This window comes from Capra hircus, chromosome 19, assembly GCF_001704415.2.
Source record: "Capra hircus breed San Clemente chromosome 19, ASM170441v1, whole genome shotgun sequence".
NCBI lineage: Eukaryota > Metazoa > Chordata > Mammalia > Artiodactyla > Bovidae > Capra > Capra hircus.
The window spans coordinates 60,450,573-60,468,495 of record NC_030826.1 but is presented as its reverse complement, the minus strand read 5'-3'; the positions used below and the strand labels follow the sequence as shown (position 1 = coordinate 60,468,495).

Below are 17,923 nucleotides of genomic sequence, written 5' to 3'. Positions count from 1 at the left end.
CATGAGATTCTTCAGGCAAGAACACTGGAGTGGGTTGCCAGGCCATCCTCCAAGGGACCTTCCCAACCCAGGGACTGAACCCCCATCTCATGTCTCCTGCATTGGCAGGCGGGTTCTTTACCAGTAGCACCACCTGGCAAACTGTAATACTATACAGCTTTATAATACTTATACTTTTGATGTGATGCTAGATATTAATTTAAAGAAGACACTGAACCTGTTTCTTTTCTTTTTTCCCAGTGAGCCTAGGGCATATCATTTAATAGTGAAATTACATAAAGATACATCTGTCATTTTCCAACTAAGCATATTTGTGTATAGTCAGTTCCATGGTGACTGCTGAAGGCTTGTCTATACAGATTCAGTTCCCTATCTGAACCAAAGAGAATCTAGTAAGACTGTTTTAAAAAAATTTTTTTTAAATTTTATTTATTTATCTTTAAGCCTTTTTATTTCGTATCAGGGTACAGCTGATTAACAATGTTGTGGCAGTTTCAGGTAGGCAGTAAAGGGGCTCAGTCATACACACACATGTGTCCCAAATCCTTTTACCATTCGGGGTTCCATGTTACACTGAGCAGAGTGCCCTGTGCTGTACAGGAGGTCCTTGTGGGTTACCCATTTTAAATATAGCTGTGTGCACATGCCCATCCCAAACTCCCTAACTATCCCTCCTCCCCATCCTCCTGAACCACTTTTATGAGTTTGTGCCAAAAATAAAATGATTAATCTAGCTATATCAAAAAGAGAGTTGGAACTTCCCAGGAGGTCCAGTGGTTAAGAATTTGCCTCCCAATGCAGGGGGCATAGGTTCCATTTCCGGTTGGGAAACTAAGATTCCACATGCCTTGTTGCCCAAAAGCCAAGACTTAAAATAGAATCGATACTGTAACAGATTCAGTAAAGACTTTCTTTTTAAAAAAAGGCCCATATCAAAAACATCTTTCAAAAGAAGGGTAAATATGATAAATATGAAAAATCAGTAGTTTTCTTCTGTGACCTTGCCACAAGTTGTTGCCAATAAAACACTCTCTTTGGCCGCTAATCCGACTGGAACAATTTAAGAACAAGCTGGTGTACTATACCGTCTACCCTTCTCTGCCACTGTAGTTTGGTTTCTTACTTTCTATGACTTGCTTACATCACCTCTCTAAAATATTTCCCAGAATATTTTATAGTTTTTAAAAAGTGCAACAGGTCAGTCTGACCTGAATTATTCAGGCCTGTGACTGAAGCCCAGAACCATCTATTAATATCAATGTAAACAGATCAAGGAGATTTGAAGGACACAGCGTTGCCTTATATCAGTGTTTCTTGCTCATCCTCAGATAGCACAGCAAATACCCAATGGTCACAGTGTATTGGCCAAGGTACAGAGAGCGAAGGAGATATACAGATTTATCCTGAGCTGAGCTTGTCCCACGAATAACAAACAGAAAGTCAGGTAAAATGTTACCAGATTACTCTTAGCCTGAAAAAGGCACTTCTCCAGGGCGTTTTAAAAAGGTACCTAGCTTAAGGCTAGATTGGACAACCTAAAGGAAGGAACTAGGGATCAGAAGACAAGCTTTCACATCTGCAGTCAAGGCAGTTTTAAATCACATGATTTTCCACCTGGGCCAAAGGAAGCAACGCCACAAGGTGACGAGGATAAACCGGGATGCTGGGATAAACCGGGATGCTGGAGCAACGCTGTTCACGGTGTCACTGTAGGCATAAAATGACGCAGAGCAGACGGAAAGAGCTTGAAAGCCTTAAAATATTACAGAGGTGTTATTAAAATCAGCCGCAGGATTTTAAGCTTCTCAGACCGGGGATCATACTCTGTCCATTTTGTTAACCTACATCAGACCTGTTATAACTGTGAAGTGAGCGAAGTTTGCTCAGTCAGTGCGACTCTTTCCTGACCCCATGGACTGTGGCCTGCCAGGCTCCTCTGTCCACGGGATGATTCTTCGGGCCAGAGTCCTGGAGTGGGTAGCCATTCCCTTCTCCAGAGGATCTTCCCGCCCCAGGGATTGAACATGGGTCTCCTGATTGTAGGCAGATTCTTCGCCGTCTGAGCCACCAGGGAAGCTACGATATATATGTGTGTGTGTTTGTGTGTGTGTATATGTGTGTGTGTGTATGTATATCATATATGTAAGTAACAAGAGATTGATTGGTGAAAGGCAGAGGAAATAGACAATTGGCACTCCACCCTCAGGTTCAACCAACCTCGATGGGAAATAATTTTTTTTTAATTCCAGAAAGTTCCAAGGAGCAAAACTTGAATGTGCCACACACCTCAGTGATTACTGACATAACACCAACACTGGATTCACAACTATTTACATAGCAGTGGCAGTGTATTAGGTGGTACAAGTTTTCTGGAAATGATTTAAAGTATATGGGAGGATGTGCATGGCTGCATTTTACCTAAGGGACTTGAGCGTCTGAGGATTTGGGTATCTGTAGAGGGTGGGGCAATGGCACCCCACTCCAGGGCTCTTGCCTGGAAAATCCCATGGACAGAGGAGCCTGGTGGGCTGCAGTCCATGGGGTCGCTAAGAGTCGGGCATGACTGAGCGACTTCCCTTTCACTTTTCACTTTTCATGCATTAGAGAAGGAAATGGCACCCCACTCCAGTGTTCTTGCCTGGAGAATCCCAGGGACAGAGGAGCCAGTGGGCTGCTGTCTATGGGGTCGCACAGAGTCGGACACGACTGAAGCGACTTAGCAGCAGCAGCAGCAGCAGCAGCAGCAGCAGCAGCAGGGGGTGGGGCAGGGGAAGGGTCCTGGAACCAATTCCTTGCAGAGAACAAGTGACAACTGTAGGCATAAGTGAGATCAGACAAGACTCCAGTTTCCTCTCTTGACCTGGCAGGATCTGAAATCTTTTTCGCTCCCTGTCTTACTTAAACCTGGGCCTCCCTGGTGGCTCAGTGGTAAAGAAGCCTCCTGCCAGTGCAAGAGACACGGGTTCGATTCCTGGGTCAGGAAGATCTCCCGGAGAAGGAAGCGGCAATCCCCTCCAGCATTCTTGCCTGGGTAATTCAATGGACAGAGGAGCCTGGTGGGCTGTAACCCATGGGGCTGCAAAGGGTCGGACACGACCGAGGAACACAGATGGAGCAGTTGTTCAAGCCACAGCCTTTCATCTTAGCCACCAGCCACAATGCCTCCGGATGAATAAACTCTGCTTTCCAGGCACGGCTTAGAAAAAGGTTTCACACCTGATACATTCTCAAGATAGATTTGCTGATAGACTGGATGAACAAAATCTGATGTTTTGTAATGATAATTTTGTCTGAACTTGCAAAATGACCTGAAATGCCGAATTTTACAGCAAGATACTAGTGGACATACGGCTCCTAAGAGCTAATGGGTGCTGTCAGAATTTAGGGGGAAGGGAGTCTCAGGTAAAGACCCCACTGCCGGTGCAGAAGACACAGGAGCCTTGGGTTCAATCCCCTGGAGGAAGAAACGGCAACCCAGCCCCGTGTTCTTGTCTGGGAAACCCCATGGGCAGAGGAGCCTGGTGTGCTGCAGTCCGTGGGGTCACACGGTGGGACATGACTGAGCGACTAAGCAGAGAGACTCTTGGACGGGACAACAGGATGTGATCAAAGACAGCTGGGCAAAGCCAACCTTGAACCCTCGATGGAAAGTAGAATTTGGAAAAATGAAGGCTCCGGTGGGGGCTGGAGAAGGCTGAAGACAGAGAGCAGCAGGAGTGAACACAATGAAACCTGTGAATTCACGTCCCAAGTTAAGACAAGTAATCCTGTGTTGACCAGACTGTTTAAACAAAGGAAGCTTGGAGTAGGTGACAGGGAGATAAGGCTGAACAGGTATGGTTGCGCCATATGGGGAAGAGCGCTGAAAGCCACGCTGAATCTACTTGGGGATTTCTAGAATTTCTGCCAGTCCTCATAATACACGGTTATACTTTGATACAGTTAAAAAAAAAAAGGGATTAGAAGATATTGTGTAACCACAACTCACCAGCCAGTCCCCTAAACCACCTCCCACGTGGGGGAGCCCCAATATACTTAATTGTATATCATATTACATTGCTGTTGTTTCGTCGCTAAGTCATGTCCAACTCTTTGCGACCCCACGGACTGTAGCCCTCCAGACTCCTCCGTCCATGGGATTCTCCAGGCAAGAATACTGGAGTGGGTTGCCATTTCCTTCTCTAGAGGATCGTCCTGACCCAGGGATCGCACCAGGATCTCCAACATCAGCAGGCAGATTCTTTACCACCGAGCCACTAGGGAACCCCACATATTAATACGCAACACAGCTGTTTACATCACATTTTCTAAAACCTAGAAAACCAGGTATCAGCCCTGAATTCTTAGCTCTACCTTTGATGACTTTGCTTCCCTTGTTCCTGAGACCGAATGGACACAGTTGGAAAACACTCATAAATGTCAGGCACAGGTGAGTTTTGCCACCTGGGAGACAATGTTTCAAGCTGTGATATATTCCTTGTCTCACCTCTGAAGCGATTGTGACCGTGGTCCTTGGTTGCCTTGCTAGAGCAGGGAAATAGGAAGTCTTTTAATTCCTGAACAAAACGATACTTAGGCAGTGTGGAAAATCAGAATGCATGGTTGCAGCTCTCTCTGTTTTAACCCATAGTGGTTCCAATCAGATACATGAGCTGGGTTTAGAGGTATGAATTGTTAGAATTGGAAGGGGCCTTCGTCTGATCCTCCTTATTTTAGGGGAAGGAAAAGAGGTTCAGAAAGGTGAAGTGACTTCCGAGAGAAGACGCACCTGACTTTTTCTAAGCCAGGGCTAGGATCCCATCTCCGAGAGTCTAGTGTGTTTCTTACATCTTGGGAATTCCCTGGCATTTCAGTGGTTAGGACTTCCTGCTTCCACTGCCGAGGGCCCGGGAACAAGAATCCCACAAGGAGTATAGTGTGAACAAGCCAATCACACCTTACCAGGTCTTGTTAGTTTTAAGTTAATTCAGAAATAGGGCTTCCCTGGTGGCTCAGTGGTAAGGACCCAGGTTTGATCCCTGAACTGGGAAGATCCCACATGCTGCCGAGCAACTAAGTCCGCTCTAGAGCTGGGGAGCAGCAACTCCTGCGACCTGAAGGTCCTGGAGCCTGCGCTCTGCAGCAAGGAAGCCACCGCCATGAGCAGCCCACGCCCCGCAGCGGGAGAGCTGCCCTCGCTGCCACAGCCAGAGAGAGTCCTCCCAGCAACAAAGACCCAGCACAGCCAAAAATAAATAAATCTAAAATAAAAATAGAGCATAGGGAACCGCTCACAGCGGGCTGCCCAGGTGGTGCTGGCGGTAAAGAACACGCCTGCTGGTGCAGGAGATGTGAGAAACACGGGTTCGATCCCTGGGCCGGGAAGCTCCCCTGGAGGAGGGCGTGGCGACCCACTCCAGGTCTTGCCCGGAGAATCCCATGGACAGAGGAGCCTGGCGTGCTACAGTTCACGGGGTCGAAGAGTCGGACACGACTGAGCACGCACGTATACCTGCTCACGGTAGCGCCCGGCAGGCTTTCTCAAATGCAGCGCTGTGGACATCTGGACCAGACGATTCTTTCTCCTGGAGGCTGCGTGTGGACCGTGGTATTACGGCCACATCCCTGGTCTCTACCCACTGGGTGCCATGCTCAGCACTACCTCTTGGTTGGGGCGAGCCAATCCACCTCCAGCCACTGTCACACGTGCCCTGGGGGTCAAAATCACCGCTGGTGGGGACACTGTACCCCCGCCCTCCACCTTGTTCACCCCACGCAATCCTCTAGAGCAGCCCCTCCAGAGCCAGGCTGCCCTAACCTAAGGGCCTCTTTCCACAGTCTCCTCCCTCTCAGCTGACGGCCAAGGGCCCCTCCCAGGGGCTCCCATTTCCCCTGCAGCTGTGAACTCGGCCTCTGGAATCCAGTTATTCCAGGTCATCATGCTGGCAGGTCTCCTCTATCCCTTACAGCGTGCATTTGAGTGCCTACTGTATGCTCCATGCTGGGCACGGGGGCTGCAGAGATCAGTCTGTGATCTCCAGCAGGTCAGTCTTCCGGGGGAGAGGAGGTGGCAACAAACACCTGTCTGCCTCCGGGGGAGTGTCAGGGGGTGTTGCAGGCAGGGTAATAGAAGGAGGGAATTCACTCCTTGCCCTGAGGGCGGACATAGGGATGATCCCAGGAGAGAGCCAAGAGGCCTAGAGCCTCTTCAAGGACAAATCTGCAGGAGCTAGGAAGAGCATGTATGAGGCGGGCTAGGCAGAGGGAGCGGGGTGTGGGCACAGGGCGGGAAGGAGAGGGTGGGACAAACCAGGAGAGTGCTTCCGACATCCATCCATCCGGCCACAGGCACACTAGGGCTCCCCAGGCGGCCCAGGAAGTGAAGAACCTGCCTGCCACGCAGCAGCCCCGAGCTCAGTCCCTGGGTCGGTAGAGCCCCTGGAGAAGGGAATGGTGACCCACTCCAGGCTTCCTGCCTGGGCAATCTCTGGGACAGAGGATCCTGACAGGCTATAGTCCATGGGGTCACAAAGAGTTGGACACAACTGAGCGACCAACACTTCGTACACGGGTGACATAGCCAGCCAGCGGGAAGTTGCTCTACAGCATGGGGGGCTCAGCTCGGGGCCCTGTGATGACCTAGAGGGGCGCAGGGAGGTCCAGGAGGGAGGGGAGTGTGCGTGCACGTGGCTGACCCACCTTCTGTGCAGCAGAAACGAATGCAACATTGTAAAGCAGTTATACTCCAATAAAAAAATTTAAAAATGAAGGCCAGATTTTTATTATTAGATTATCATATAATCATGTTACAAACATCTTATTTTTAGGATTATTCTGCATTCAGTTCCCATTTAGTATGACTCACTTCTATTTTTAAATTGGTCTCAATGTGTATTTGAAGTTTTTTACATTTAATTTTTTTCTCCTTCATTAGATTCTTGTTTTCGGTTTATCACTTGGTCAGTTCTTATATAAACTATTAATTTTCTCAAGAAAGGCATAAATTGGAATCTATGAACATAGAAACCTCTGTAAAACACAATCAGGGTTTCATGCAAAAATGAATTAGGCAGCCATAAAAGTTTGGATCTATTAAAAAAAAAGGCAAGGACGGAGCAATCCCGGCTTCCGGCAGCAGCACCCGTAGCAGCAACACAGCGTGAGAATGAACTGCAGAGAAGCAGGACCCAGGCCTCAAGGAGCCAGTTACACCCAGCTTGAGAGTTTGGCATTGATCTCGAAGGTGACGAGACGCTGGGGGAGACTGCCTCGAGTTCTTGTATTCGAGACTGTCTTGTACTCTAGAAAGATCTGAAGCACAGATAATTTTAAAGATGAAGAATCAAAGTAGGAGCGCAGGTCACCGGCAGAGAAACACCTGCTGGCCTGCACGCTCACCACCAAGGGTCGGGTTCTCCTCGTAGGAGCACGGCCGCAGACTCCCGAGAAGAGGAACAGCTTGCCACCGTACACATGTATTAATACAACCTCCTCCTCCACCCAGGACGGGGCTGCAGGGAGCCTGTTACCACCTGGACAAGAGAAGAACTTTTTCTTTGGGACTCCAAGCCTTTGCAGAGAGGCTGAGTTCCCTGCGGAAATTCAAAGTATGTTTTTCCCAGAAAGAAAAAACGATATATGTTGCCAATTGTAAATCACACTGAGGGAACTCTGCTCCAAGTTATGTAGCAGCCTGGATGGGAGGGCAGTTTGGGGGAGAACGGGCACCTGTATACAGTTGGCTCAGTCCCTTTCCCGTGCAGCTGAAACTATCATAACATTGTGATCAGCTACACTTCAATACAAAACAGAAAATCTAAAAAATATATATGGTTCAATTTATGGTCAAAGGTAATCAACCCTGATCCTAAATGAAATCAACCCTGAATATTAATTGGAAGGACTGATGTTGAAGCTGAAGCTCCAATACTTTGGCCACCTGACAAGAAGAGCGGACTCACTGGGAAAGACCCTGATGCTGGGAAAGCCTGAAGGCAGGAGGAGAAGGGGACAACAGAGGATGAGATGGTTGGATGGCATCACCGACTCAATGGACATGAGTTTGAGCAAACTCCGGGAGATAGTGAAGGACAGAGAGGCCTTACGTGTTGCCGTTCATGGGGTCACAAAGAGTCAGACACGACTAAGCAACTGAACAACAACAAAAGGTCAAAGGTCTTTTGCATAGCGTGTGTATGTGTGTGTGCGCACTGGCTATTAAACACATCACTGTCTCTATAGGAATATGAACGGCAGACTGACCTGCAGGACATAAGCCATTTGCTGTACGAGCACAACTCCTGCAGCAAAACGCCCCAGACACGATGTGATTCAAGCTCTTCAGGAGGCGTCTGGGGCAACTCAAGAGACAGCAATGCTGCTGACCACGTGAAATGCAAATGTTCGTGAGCTCAGGCCCACGTCTGCTCCTCCATCGATGCCTGGAAAAGTGAACTGGACACGCCGAAATGGATCTCCATGCCCACGTTGTCTCCTACTTAAATGAAACTTAAGGGGAAAAATGCTGGTTCAACAAGGCTCAGACTGTATGTGCAAGAAAGGGAGGAATACACAGCAAGGATTTGCTCAGGAAGATAGTGAAATAAAGGAAAACAGCAAGTCTTTGTATCTGAGCTCCTGGGACGGAGCGCCTTCCTTTTAGAGCCAGAAGCTAATACGAACATGAGGTGACCCTGATTAATTCTCATTCATGTCGGCAGAGGGGATCAACTTAAGTAAATTGATGTCAGCTCCATGACCTACTGCATATTTGTTTTAAGAGCTGATTTGTAGCTGAAATATGGTGGCCTTCTTCCCTCTGATTCATCCATTACTCAGAAGGCCCTGGCTTCTTAGAATTCTTAATAAAATTCCAATAGTTTTCATCAGCGGTCATCAAACACGGCCGAACCCTGTTTCAAAGTGCCTCTTTTTGCCTTTTGCTACCAACCTGACCTGTCTCTAGCTTCTCCTGGTTTCAAATCTTGATTGTTGAGGGCATATTTACCTTCTTAAAACAAAGCTTTAATTCACTTACATCCCTTTCCAAAGCCGTTTCACCAGCTCCTAAGTATCTGCAGAATAAAGCCCAAGCCTCCGGCTTGGCCCCCACTGTGAATCCCGCCCACTCCCACATCGCACGCAGTGTAGACAGGCTTCCTTGCTCTCTCCTAAACAGGGCTGCTTCAGAGGTCCACCCGGCTTCCCTGATGGCTCAGCTGGGAAAGAATTTGTCTGCAATGCAGGAGATGCAGGTTTGATCCCTGGGTGGGGAAGATCCCCTGGAGGAGGGCACGGCAACCCACTCCAGGGTTCTTGCCTGGAGAATCCCATGGACAGGGGAGCCTGGCGGGCTGCAGTCCGTGGGGTCACAGAGTAAGACATGACTGAGCACACGCAGGTGTCCACTGTGCTTGTCACACCTCAGCAGGTTCACACTCTCAGTTCCACCCTCGACCTGAAAAGCACCTTTCTGAGTCTGGTCCACACAGTGAAGAGGACTGAGCTCACTTCAGCCCAGGCCCCCTCCATTCCTTGCAAGGAATGTCCCATGCCTGCCTGCTTCCCTGAGAAGGGGTGACATCTCTGCCCACCTGCTGTCCAGCTCCTAGCCGTGAGCATTACCGGCTGACCTCAGGTCCTGGAGAGGGCCTGGCACACCCCAGGGGTTCAACAAAACTCAGTAAACTCTGCTGAACAAATGCGAGACATCTGACTGTTAATACAGCATGACCACCCACTTTCTCCCTGAGGCCAGGGGACTTTCCTAGCCCCCTTCAGGTGAGAAACAACATCTAAGCAATTTAACTCTGATAAAGTTTGCTTTGACACAGAAAAAGCAGAACTTCCTCCGTGATCCTTGAAGAAATGAGAACTCCCCATCCCCCCCACCCCCCACCGCCTCCACCCCGCCCCAGCACTGAATTTCAGATTCCCCAAAGCGACCTGGACCTCTGCTCACTAAATAAAACTTTGCATCTTCTCTGCAGCCACCTCCCCCTGGCCAAATCACCAGCGAATTCTCCAGGCAAGAAAAAGGTTTTTTAAAAATTGGACGTTTGAGGTGGGGGAAAAGAAACGTCTACAGGCAGGAACCGTCCAACTGGTACCGCCCTGCAAACACGTGAACCCCGAAACTGACTTTCTGAGCCGGCCGAGTGGTTTTCAGCCAAACCAATGTTTTTCAGCTGCTGTTTCGGGGGCTTTTGGAGAACACAGATGCCCGCTCCCCTCGGCCTTGCCCAGCTTCTTCTGTCACCGGGTACCGAATGCGTGTCCGACTTGTTTACCTGGACGCAAGCTCTGCCGCCTCCAATCTTCCCGCGCAGCGACCCGCGCGACCACGTGTCCTGAAGTCAGAGCCCCGCGGACTCCGCGCAGGAACTACACTTCCCAGCGGCCCCCGCGCCCTTCGCAGGAAGGACGTCTGCGCACTAAGATACTCAGTTCCAAGTTTGGAGCTTTTAGCTGCCAGCCCTGGCCCATCATGTAGCTGCAGCACAGCCTTCCCTAACGTTGCAACTGGGGGGAAAATCACTTTCCACTCTGCTTTGCAAGGCGTGCATTTCCATCTGGATCCCCTGGAAGTCCATCTGCTGCCTCGGTCAAGAGAAAGTCCACTTGCATGAAGATTGCACGCCTGCAGCTTGCATCTTTGTTGCAAAACTAGCTACAGAAGAGAAGCAAGGCAAAGTCTTTTGTGCTCCCCTCCCCCATCAAAGGAAAGGGGAAAATGTCTCAGTCGAAAGGTAAGAGCCTGTTTGCATTACTTGCAAAAAATGCAAAGGGTTGTGCATGCATTTATGAATGCATGGATGCAATTTACGCCTGGCGATTGCATTTTTAAGTTTGAGGTTTTCCACAGCTCAGTTGCATTTCCTGTTTAGTATGTGTCTTTTTTTTTTTTTTTTTTTGCAGACACAGAGAGTTCCTGTAAGGCAGGGCTTGCAGTTCAGCTGTGCATTGACGTTATTTGCATTCTTCTGCTAGGATTGCTGAGCTCTTTTTTGCCTTTTGCCCAGTCAGGAGAGATAGAGCAGGTTGGTAGCGTCTGAATGTGCAATGCTTTATATAATTGTAAAATTCTGTAGTATGCACAGATATAATAGGTAATCTTATATGCGACAGGAATACGAACTTTTTAAAAAGTCGGTAGATGAAGATGAAAGGTAAAACTTGAGTTCAACTAGTAGGAAATTAATGTAATCTTATATTCCTTTGGGAATGAACCGTCGCGGTGCTAGTATTTAGCTAAATTTCCATTGATATTGCTCTGAACATTAAGCAACTTTTGATTTATAAAGGAAGTAAAGGTGAGTGATAGCCTTTTACAAAAAAGCAGACAAGACGTCTTTCTCTTCCGAGATTTTGCACTTCACGCTAATTGCTTATTGGTTCACAGTATTTAGAAGCAGCAATAAGGACATCGATGTTTTATGTTTTCCCATTTGGGAGATGCTTTGCATCTCCAGGGAAAATATTGGGAGAAAAACTGTACTTCTAAGCTTTACCCCAAGGTGGGAGGACTGCACGGTTTCATTGGCAACCAGAATGAAATCTTTTAAGTGTGTAATTGCCTATATTTAGCATAGGTCAGATGTTCAGGGTTATGGTTGTTTTATGTGTTATTTTTCCTTGAAAAATTTTTTTTATGTTTTTTACACAGTTGTATTTTACAGACCTAATGTCAGGCTGGGGGATTAAAAATATAGAGATCCTGACGTGACATTATAGAGCAGAGGGTATGTTATCAGGTGGCCCTGAGGCTGTGACTTGTTTCAGAACAAATCCTCCTTGAGCATGGGGAAAGCACATGCCCTGTGAGAACGTATGCAAGGGAGAGGTGGGCGCCGGGGAGGGGAGGGGGCTCCGCAGGGTGAGTGAGTAAGTCCCAGGGAGTTCAAGTGTCTCCTGCGAGTCCTGCTGCTCCTCGGGGGAGCTGTGTCACTTTTTAGTTCTGTGTGTTGGGAGTGGGAGCCATACATCTCAGTCCAGGAAGGAAGTAGCATATATTCTCACAAATTCAAAGTAAGGCTCTTTCTTTTCTCTGGGTATTGGGAGAAAATGAAATCTGAAAAGCTAAGAGCGCCCAAGTACCCAGGAATTGGCATTGTGAAGTGCCAGTGTTCCTTATATCGGTAAAGCCTGTGAGTACCGCCTCCTAATTGAGCAGAGAAATAATAGCTTAAAAGGGCTTTCCAGGCTCTGATGTATGAGAGAGATGGCATCTGGTTACCCTGAATTTGCTGTATATTCCCTCATGCATTCGGGTCATTTTAGTATATGAGTGGATACATGATGATAGCTGTGTATCTGTGTATATGTGTGTGTGTGTGTGTGTGTGTGTGTGTGTGTGTGTGTGTGTTGGGCACAGGATTTGGGGACATATAAAAATATTTCATGTGTACGTGTTTCATTCAAGGAATTGTGTTTGGTGAAACAGAGCATGCATGCAAATCATTGTGATGAAAGATAATTGCTTAGATCATGAAGCGAAATGGTGCATTTGTAATTTAGAGATGGCAGTGGTCTTCTCCTCTCTGGGAGACAAGAGGGTGGTGCTCTAGGGAGCTTATCTTTGGACCTTAGGGTTTAAACTCAATCATGTTTCTTTGTGCATTGTGGGGGCTCGCTCCTAAGGCAGCTCCCTCCTAGCCGAGGAAGTTGGGAAGCTGACAGAGAAGTTAGCCTGACCCTCTTCCATGATGGGGTGCTCCCATAATACAGCTGGCAGTCGTTCACATGGATCCCCGTTTATCCAGGTGGTTGTCTTGATTGGATCCCACGTGGAAGGTGCCTCTGGTGTGAATGTGGGGTTCCTGTCCCAAAGGAAAACTTTTCGATGGAAGGAAGTGTGTGATTATTTCAGAAATGGCAGAGACTTTTGGCCTGGACTTTTCAGTGTGGACCTGGTCTAATTCAGCTACGGTAGTCTCAAATGGCCAAGAATTTTTTTTTTTTTTTCTCAGTACCAAACTTCTTTGTAATACTATAACCAAATGAAATGAAGGAAAAGCAAAAGGTGGCTACAACCTCATAGTAGTGAAGAATTTAACAACATGTTCAATTCAAGGACCTTTACGAACCTTCTAGATCACTGTAATTCAGTTTTTCAGACCTCTAATTTAAGGCACAGCAGAGGCAAAAGAATTACAGACTCCCTGGGAGCTGGGAGGGCTGGCTTACTCCTCTCCAGCCTCACCAACAGTGAAATTCCCAGAAAGAAGTTCTTAAAAAGAAATTTTGTTTTCCACAGTTGTAACTTTAGGTGGTATGCTTTTCAGCTTGTTTATATTAGCTGTCTGGGGTTGAGCTGACATTTTTCAAATATTAAAGTGGCAGAATGCCTTTTGAGGAAATCTGAAATGTAAGTTAACAGGAAGGGCACCCAGAGAGTGCAGGAATTCCTGCACTTTACCGGAAGACAGGCTACAGGAAAATGTGTCATCTACATTACCCCTGGAGAGTAAAGCTATTGTTATCAGCCACAATGATCTGAGGGAGGGACAGCCAGAGGGAGGGAGTCTGGCATCCCCCAGTTCACCTGAAAAGAGAGAAAAAGTTGGACCCTGTTACCAATGCACTTTTCTCACTCCCCCCCTCGACTCACCTTTAAAAAATATTAGTTGGTCTTTGTTTAAAATAGTGATAGGTACATTGTGTCATGGGGACTGTGTATCAGGCACAGTTCAGAAGCCTGTAGAGGAAAGTGACAGGCAAGGACTGTCAAGGGACCCACCCCTACTGTGGGTTTTTTGCTTCTGAAATTCATGCCAGCCTGGGAAATGAAAAGTGTACATTTCTCATTCTGTAAATTCCTTTGTTAGGTTGTACCCGAGAGACTTGTCATGCTTAGCCTGTAATCTGAGCCAGTCTGTTTTATAACCTCGTACATCTCAGGACATAAAATCAGAAGAGGTGGCCTGGGTTTCCTGAGTTTGTTTTGTATCCATGTGGCATTCACGACTTTACAACATGCAGGTCGGCAGCAGGGGCTTCCCCGGGGGTCTCTGGGTGGTAAATCTGATGCTGGAGGAAAGGGGTGAGATTCTTGTTCGTTTGTGTTTCACAGATTAGTATCATTATCACTGCTTTACATTATTTTAAAGTTTGAAAGGTCTATAAAGAATATTTTTAAAACTTAGGGAAGTGCCTAAGTAATACTTTTCTGTAGAAACAGCTGAAATTGTAGGAAAGAAAAACAAGAATCATTAGTGATTGCAGTGTACATTTTGGCATATATCCTTTTGGACTTCTTTCCTATTCTGATATATATGTGAATATGAATAAATGCAAAATGTTTATAAAATGATTTAGTTGCCTTTGGCTCACTTGCCAATAATACTGTGAAACAGTCAAAGTTACTATGTCGCTCCGTTAATAATCTCATTCTAACACTAGAATTTATTTAAGTAGAACATGGATGTTTATTGGCTTTCAGTGTTCTGAGCACTGCTATGATAAATGTCCCAGTTCAGACATTATATGCACTATGGCCTTTGACTAAGTTCCAGGACATAGAACTACAGGTTACGAACCTCTAACTCTTCCCCAGGCTGCATTCTTTTCTTCACCTTTTAAAAATAACTCTTTTATTACTATGAAAACAATATATACTCATTGGAAAAAAAATTCAAGCGGAAGAGAAATTCAACACGAGAAAATAAGACTCGCTCAGAGTCACAGAACCCACAGCTGACTCCTGCTGACTTTTCGGTGACTGTCCCTGCGTGTGAACACACGTGCGCTTCTACACTGCATGTGGTATTTTGCAGCTCGCTTTATACTGGACCGTGTATCATCGGAGAGCTTTCCACAGGCAGGCACGTACAGCTTCCTCCTTCATTTTCGCAGTTGCTCATTTTAATTTGTAAGAAGGTGACTGTTTCGTCGGTCTCCAGTTGGACTCTCAGAGTTCCACTTTTTTACAGCTATGCACAATACTGCAGGGACTGTAACACCTTGAACACACGTGTTTGCACACCGGCCCAGCTGTCTCTGTAGGATGGATCCCTAGGAGAGGGAGTGCTGAGCGGAGGCTGGCGTGGGCGTGCGGCTCCCCCCAGGCTGCCAACGCTGCTTCTCACTCTCCAGTGAGGTTCGCAAGTGTCCACGCGCTCCTTTTAAGCATCCTGGTGAACGTCGCCACAGAAGTCACGCTTCCTCGAGGTTCTGCACGCGCCTGCATGTCAAATGGAGAGCACAGGCGGCTCCGCACTCAGTGCTCGGTGGCGACCTAAATGGGAGTGAAGTCCAGAAGAGGGGGGTGCACGTGTGCACGTGGCTGGTTCCCTTTGCTGCATGGCAGAAACCAACACAACATTGCAAAGCAACTACACGCCAGTAACAATCAATTCAAAAATAAACAGAATAAAATAGGTGATGAGCCAGGACCTCCTGCAGGGCACAGGGAACCCCATTTAATACTCTGTAGTAGCCTCTGCGTGGGGAACGGGCTTGGGAAGGAACGGACACATGTCTGTGTGTAACTGAATCATTTTGCTGGACATCTAAAACTGATGCCGCATCGTGAATCAACTATGCCCCAACATAAACTTAAAAGAAAAGGTTATGCTCTCTTTCCTTCATCCTGGGTATAATGATTTGAATTTTTTTTGCCAGTTTGATAAAAAGCCTTACTACTTTACTCTCACTTGAATTTTTCTGGTGACAAAGAAGCTGGATTTTCTTTTTGACATCTGTGCTTCATGTGTTTGATTTTTTTTTCCCTCATAAAATGTGTCTTTAAAAATTTTAATTTGGGGATCAGATTATTTTCAGAGTTAAGCCAGAACATTCCAAGATGGCAGAGTTTAGGTAATCATGGGTTCAAAGCTGGGTTCAACTTTCATGCATCTAAACAGTTTAATTCCCTAGTGAGTTCTAATTTTAATTTTAACCAAAATGTCTTGAGTAAACATATACTTTGTAGACTCATTTTGTTCTACTGTCTGTAGCTAGTCAAATCTGGATGACAATAATAAGGAAAGTATAATGATTTGATCTAAATTCCATCTGGAATTTACTGACTTCTGGACATCTGTGCGTTTTCGGTTATCTCTACAGGCGAAAGTAGTTTTTCTTTGGTTTCATGAGTGATTCTCACCTAAGCACCTGGTTGTATTACGAGCATCATGGCAGATAATTCTTTTTTTTTTTTTTAGCTTCATGCGTAACAGCTAATCATAAAAGGGGTTTCCTTTGCTAGCTTTGCTGGAAGAATGAAGGCAAGGATCTGTTTTGATGACCCCCCAAAATTATATCAAGTCAATCACCGTTCATATATTCCTTAGTCAATGCCCCTATTTATGCACCTTGATATTAAGTAGCAGCATGTACAGCTGTGGAAAAAGAGTTTTATAATCGAATTATCTCATTTTACAAAGGGCAAACAGAAGCTCTCAAAGAAGGTGATCTGCCCGAAGACTGAGCCACAGGTGGAACTTACACCTCCTGATTCTTTGCCCAGCGTTCTTTTCACTAAACCGCACACAAACGCTAGGAATCTACATTTATAAAACATTTGTTCCAGAATCTGAGGCTATTTCACATTTTTTTGTTTTGTTTGTTTTTGTGGGAAGCACGCTGGCGGGCAAGGCTGGCAGTGCAATCAGCAGAGGTGCTCTCTGCTCCTGAGTGAGACTGTGATACTTGATCGCGGTGGTGGTTTTTTTTTTTTTTTTTAATCAATTTTCTGCCAAAGGATATTTTGCAAATGCTCTCATTTTAATTCCAGTGCCTACACTATACAGCTGCAACTTTTAGCCACTGTAGTTGTTTGCCTTTTATGGATGATCTCTGAAAGCCTCTTGCTAGATAGCTAACATTTCTTCTTCTGCATCTTTGAGACTCTGCCTCTTTGAGCTTATGAGCAATAGGTGCTCAGTGAATGCCTGACAATGCAAGTATCTTTCATCAGTGGCGCTCTCTATCATTTTTCATAAAAGGTCTGGGGTAATTAAATTTTAATGCAGTTTTCCTGAGCTTCCTTTTCCACACTGATGTCTCCGTTCTATCTTTGCTTGATTATTTGAAAGTTGCAAGGATAGCCTAAAAAGCAACTGAACCATTCCTGAAGAAGTGTCATTCTTCCTGCCTGGGCCTTCTAAGCAGGTTTAAAGATTGCGTGATCCTCACTCAGCTCAAAAAATACGCAGGATGAAGACGAGTTGTCTGGAGAGTCCGGTAGGATAGGATCGAAGTGAATTCCTTCATCCCGTGGTGGTTTTAGGAGCTGCTTTGCAAGTCACCTCTGAACTTGAGCATCTGAAGGGTTGTCAGAGATAAGCTGCCAGTTCTTAACAGCTGGCAGCCCTGTGACCGAGCAGGGACCTCTGCCCGGGTGAGCCCCGGGAGCAGTCTCCTCCTGGACCCACCACCACCACTGGCTCTGCCCCATCTCAGTCTCGTTCCCGCTCTGCTTCCTCGCGTGGTCTTCCTTCCCGTGAGCCGCTGAGTACGGTTTGGTACACAGTTCCTAAAACCCCCTCTTTCTGCTGTGGAAAGGTATTCACGTTATAACCTACACACACACACACAAAGTCTATCACAAATCATCATAATTTGGTCCACTTAGTTCTGAGTTGTTCCTTGTTGGATCTCTCAGTCGTGTCCGACTCTGCGACCCCACGGACTGCAGCACGCCAGGCTTCCCTGTCCTCCGCTGTCTCCCAGAGTTTGCTCAGACTCATGTCCACTGAGCCGATGGTCTAGCCAACCATCCCCTCCTCTGCCACCCACTGAATAGGCTCTTGTTGGATCCCTCTTCGTCTGTTTTATTTTCTAGTCTGTGTATTTATCCTTAAGCTGGGTTGGGGTCAGCCTTGCTTTTACTTTTTTCCCTAGAGATAATTAGCTATAGATCTGAAGCCACCACAGCCCACACCCCATTACCCAGAGCTATCACTATCTATTATTTCTCAGTCACTTTTCAGGTGTCGTGCTT

At 46.7% G+C, this 17,923-nt stretch overlaps 1 protein-coding gene across 1 annotated transcript in view; it reads left to right on the top strand.

Moving 5' to 3' along the window:
• MAP2K6 (mitogen-activated protein kinase kinase 6) overlaps positions 10,412-17,923 on the top strand; it is a 109,068-nt gene continuing 101,556 nt past the window's right edge. Inside the window, exon 1 of the mRNA XM_005694472.3 lies at positions 10,412-10,727. Within this exon, the coding sequence (XP_005694529.1) occupies positions 10,712-10,727 (16 nt within the window). The 5' untranslated portion in view covers positions 10,412-10,711. The remainder of the gene's footprint in view (positions 10,728-17,923) is intronic.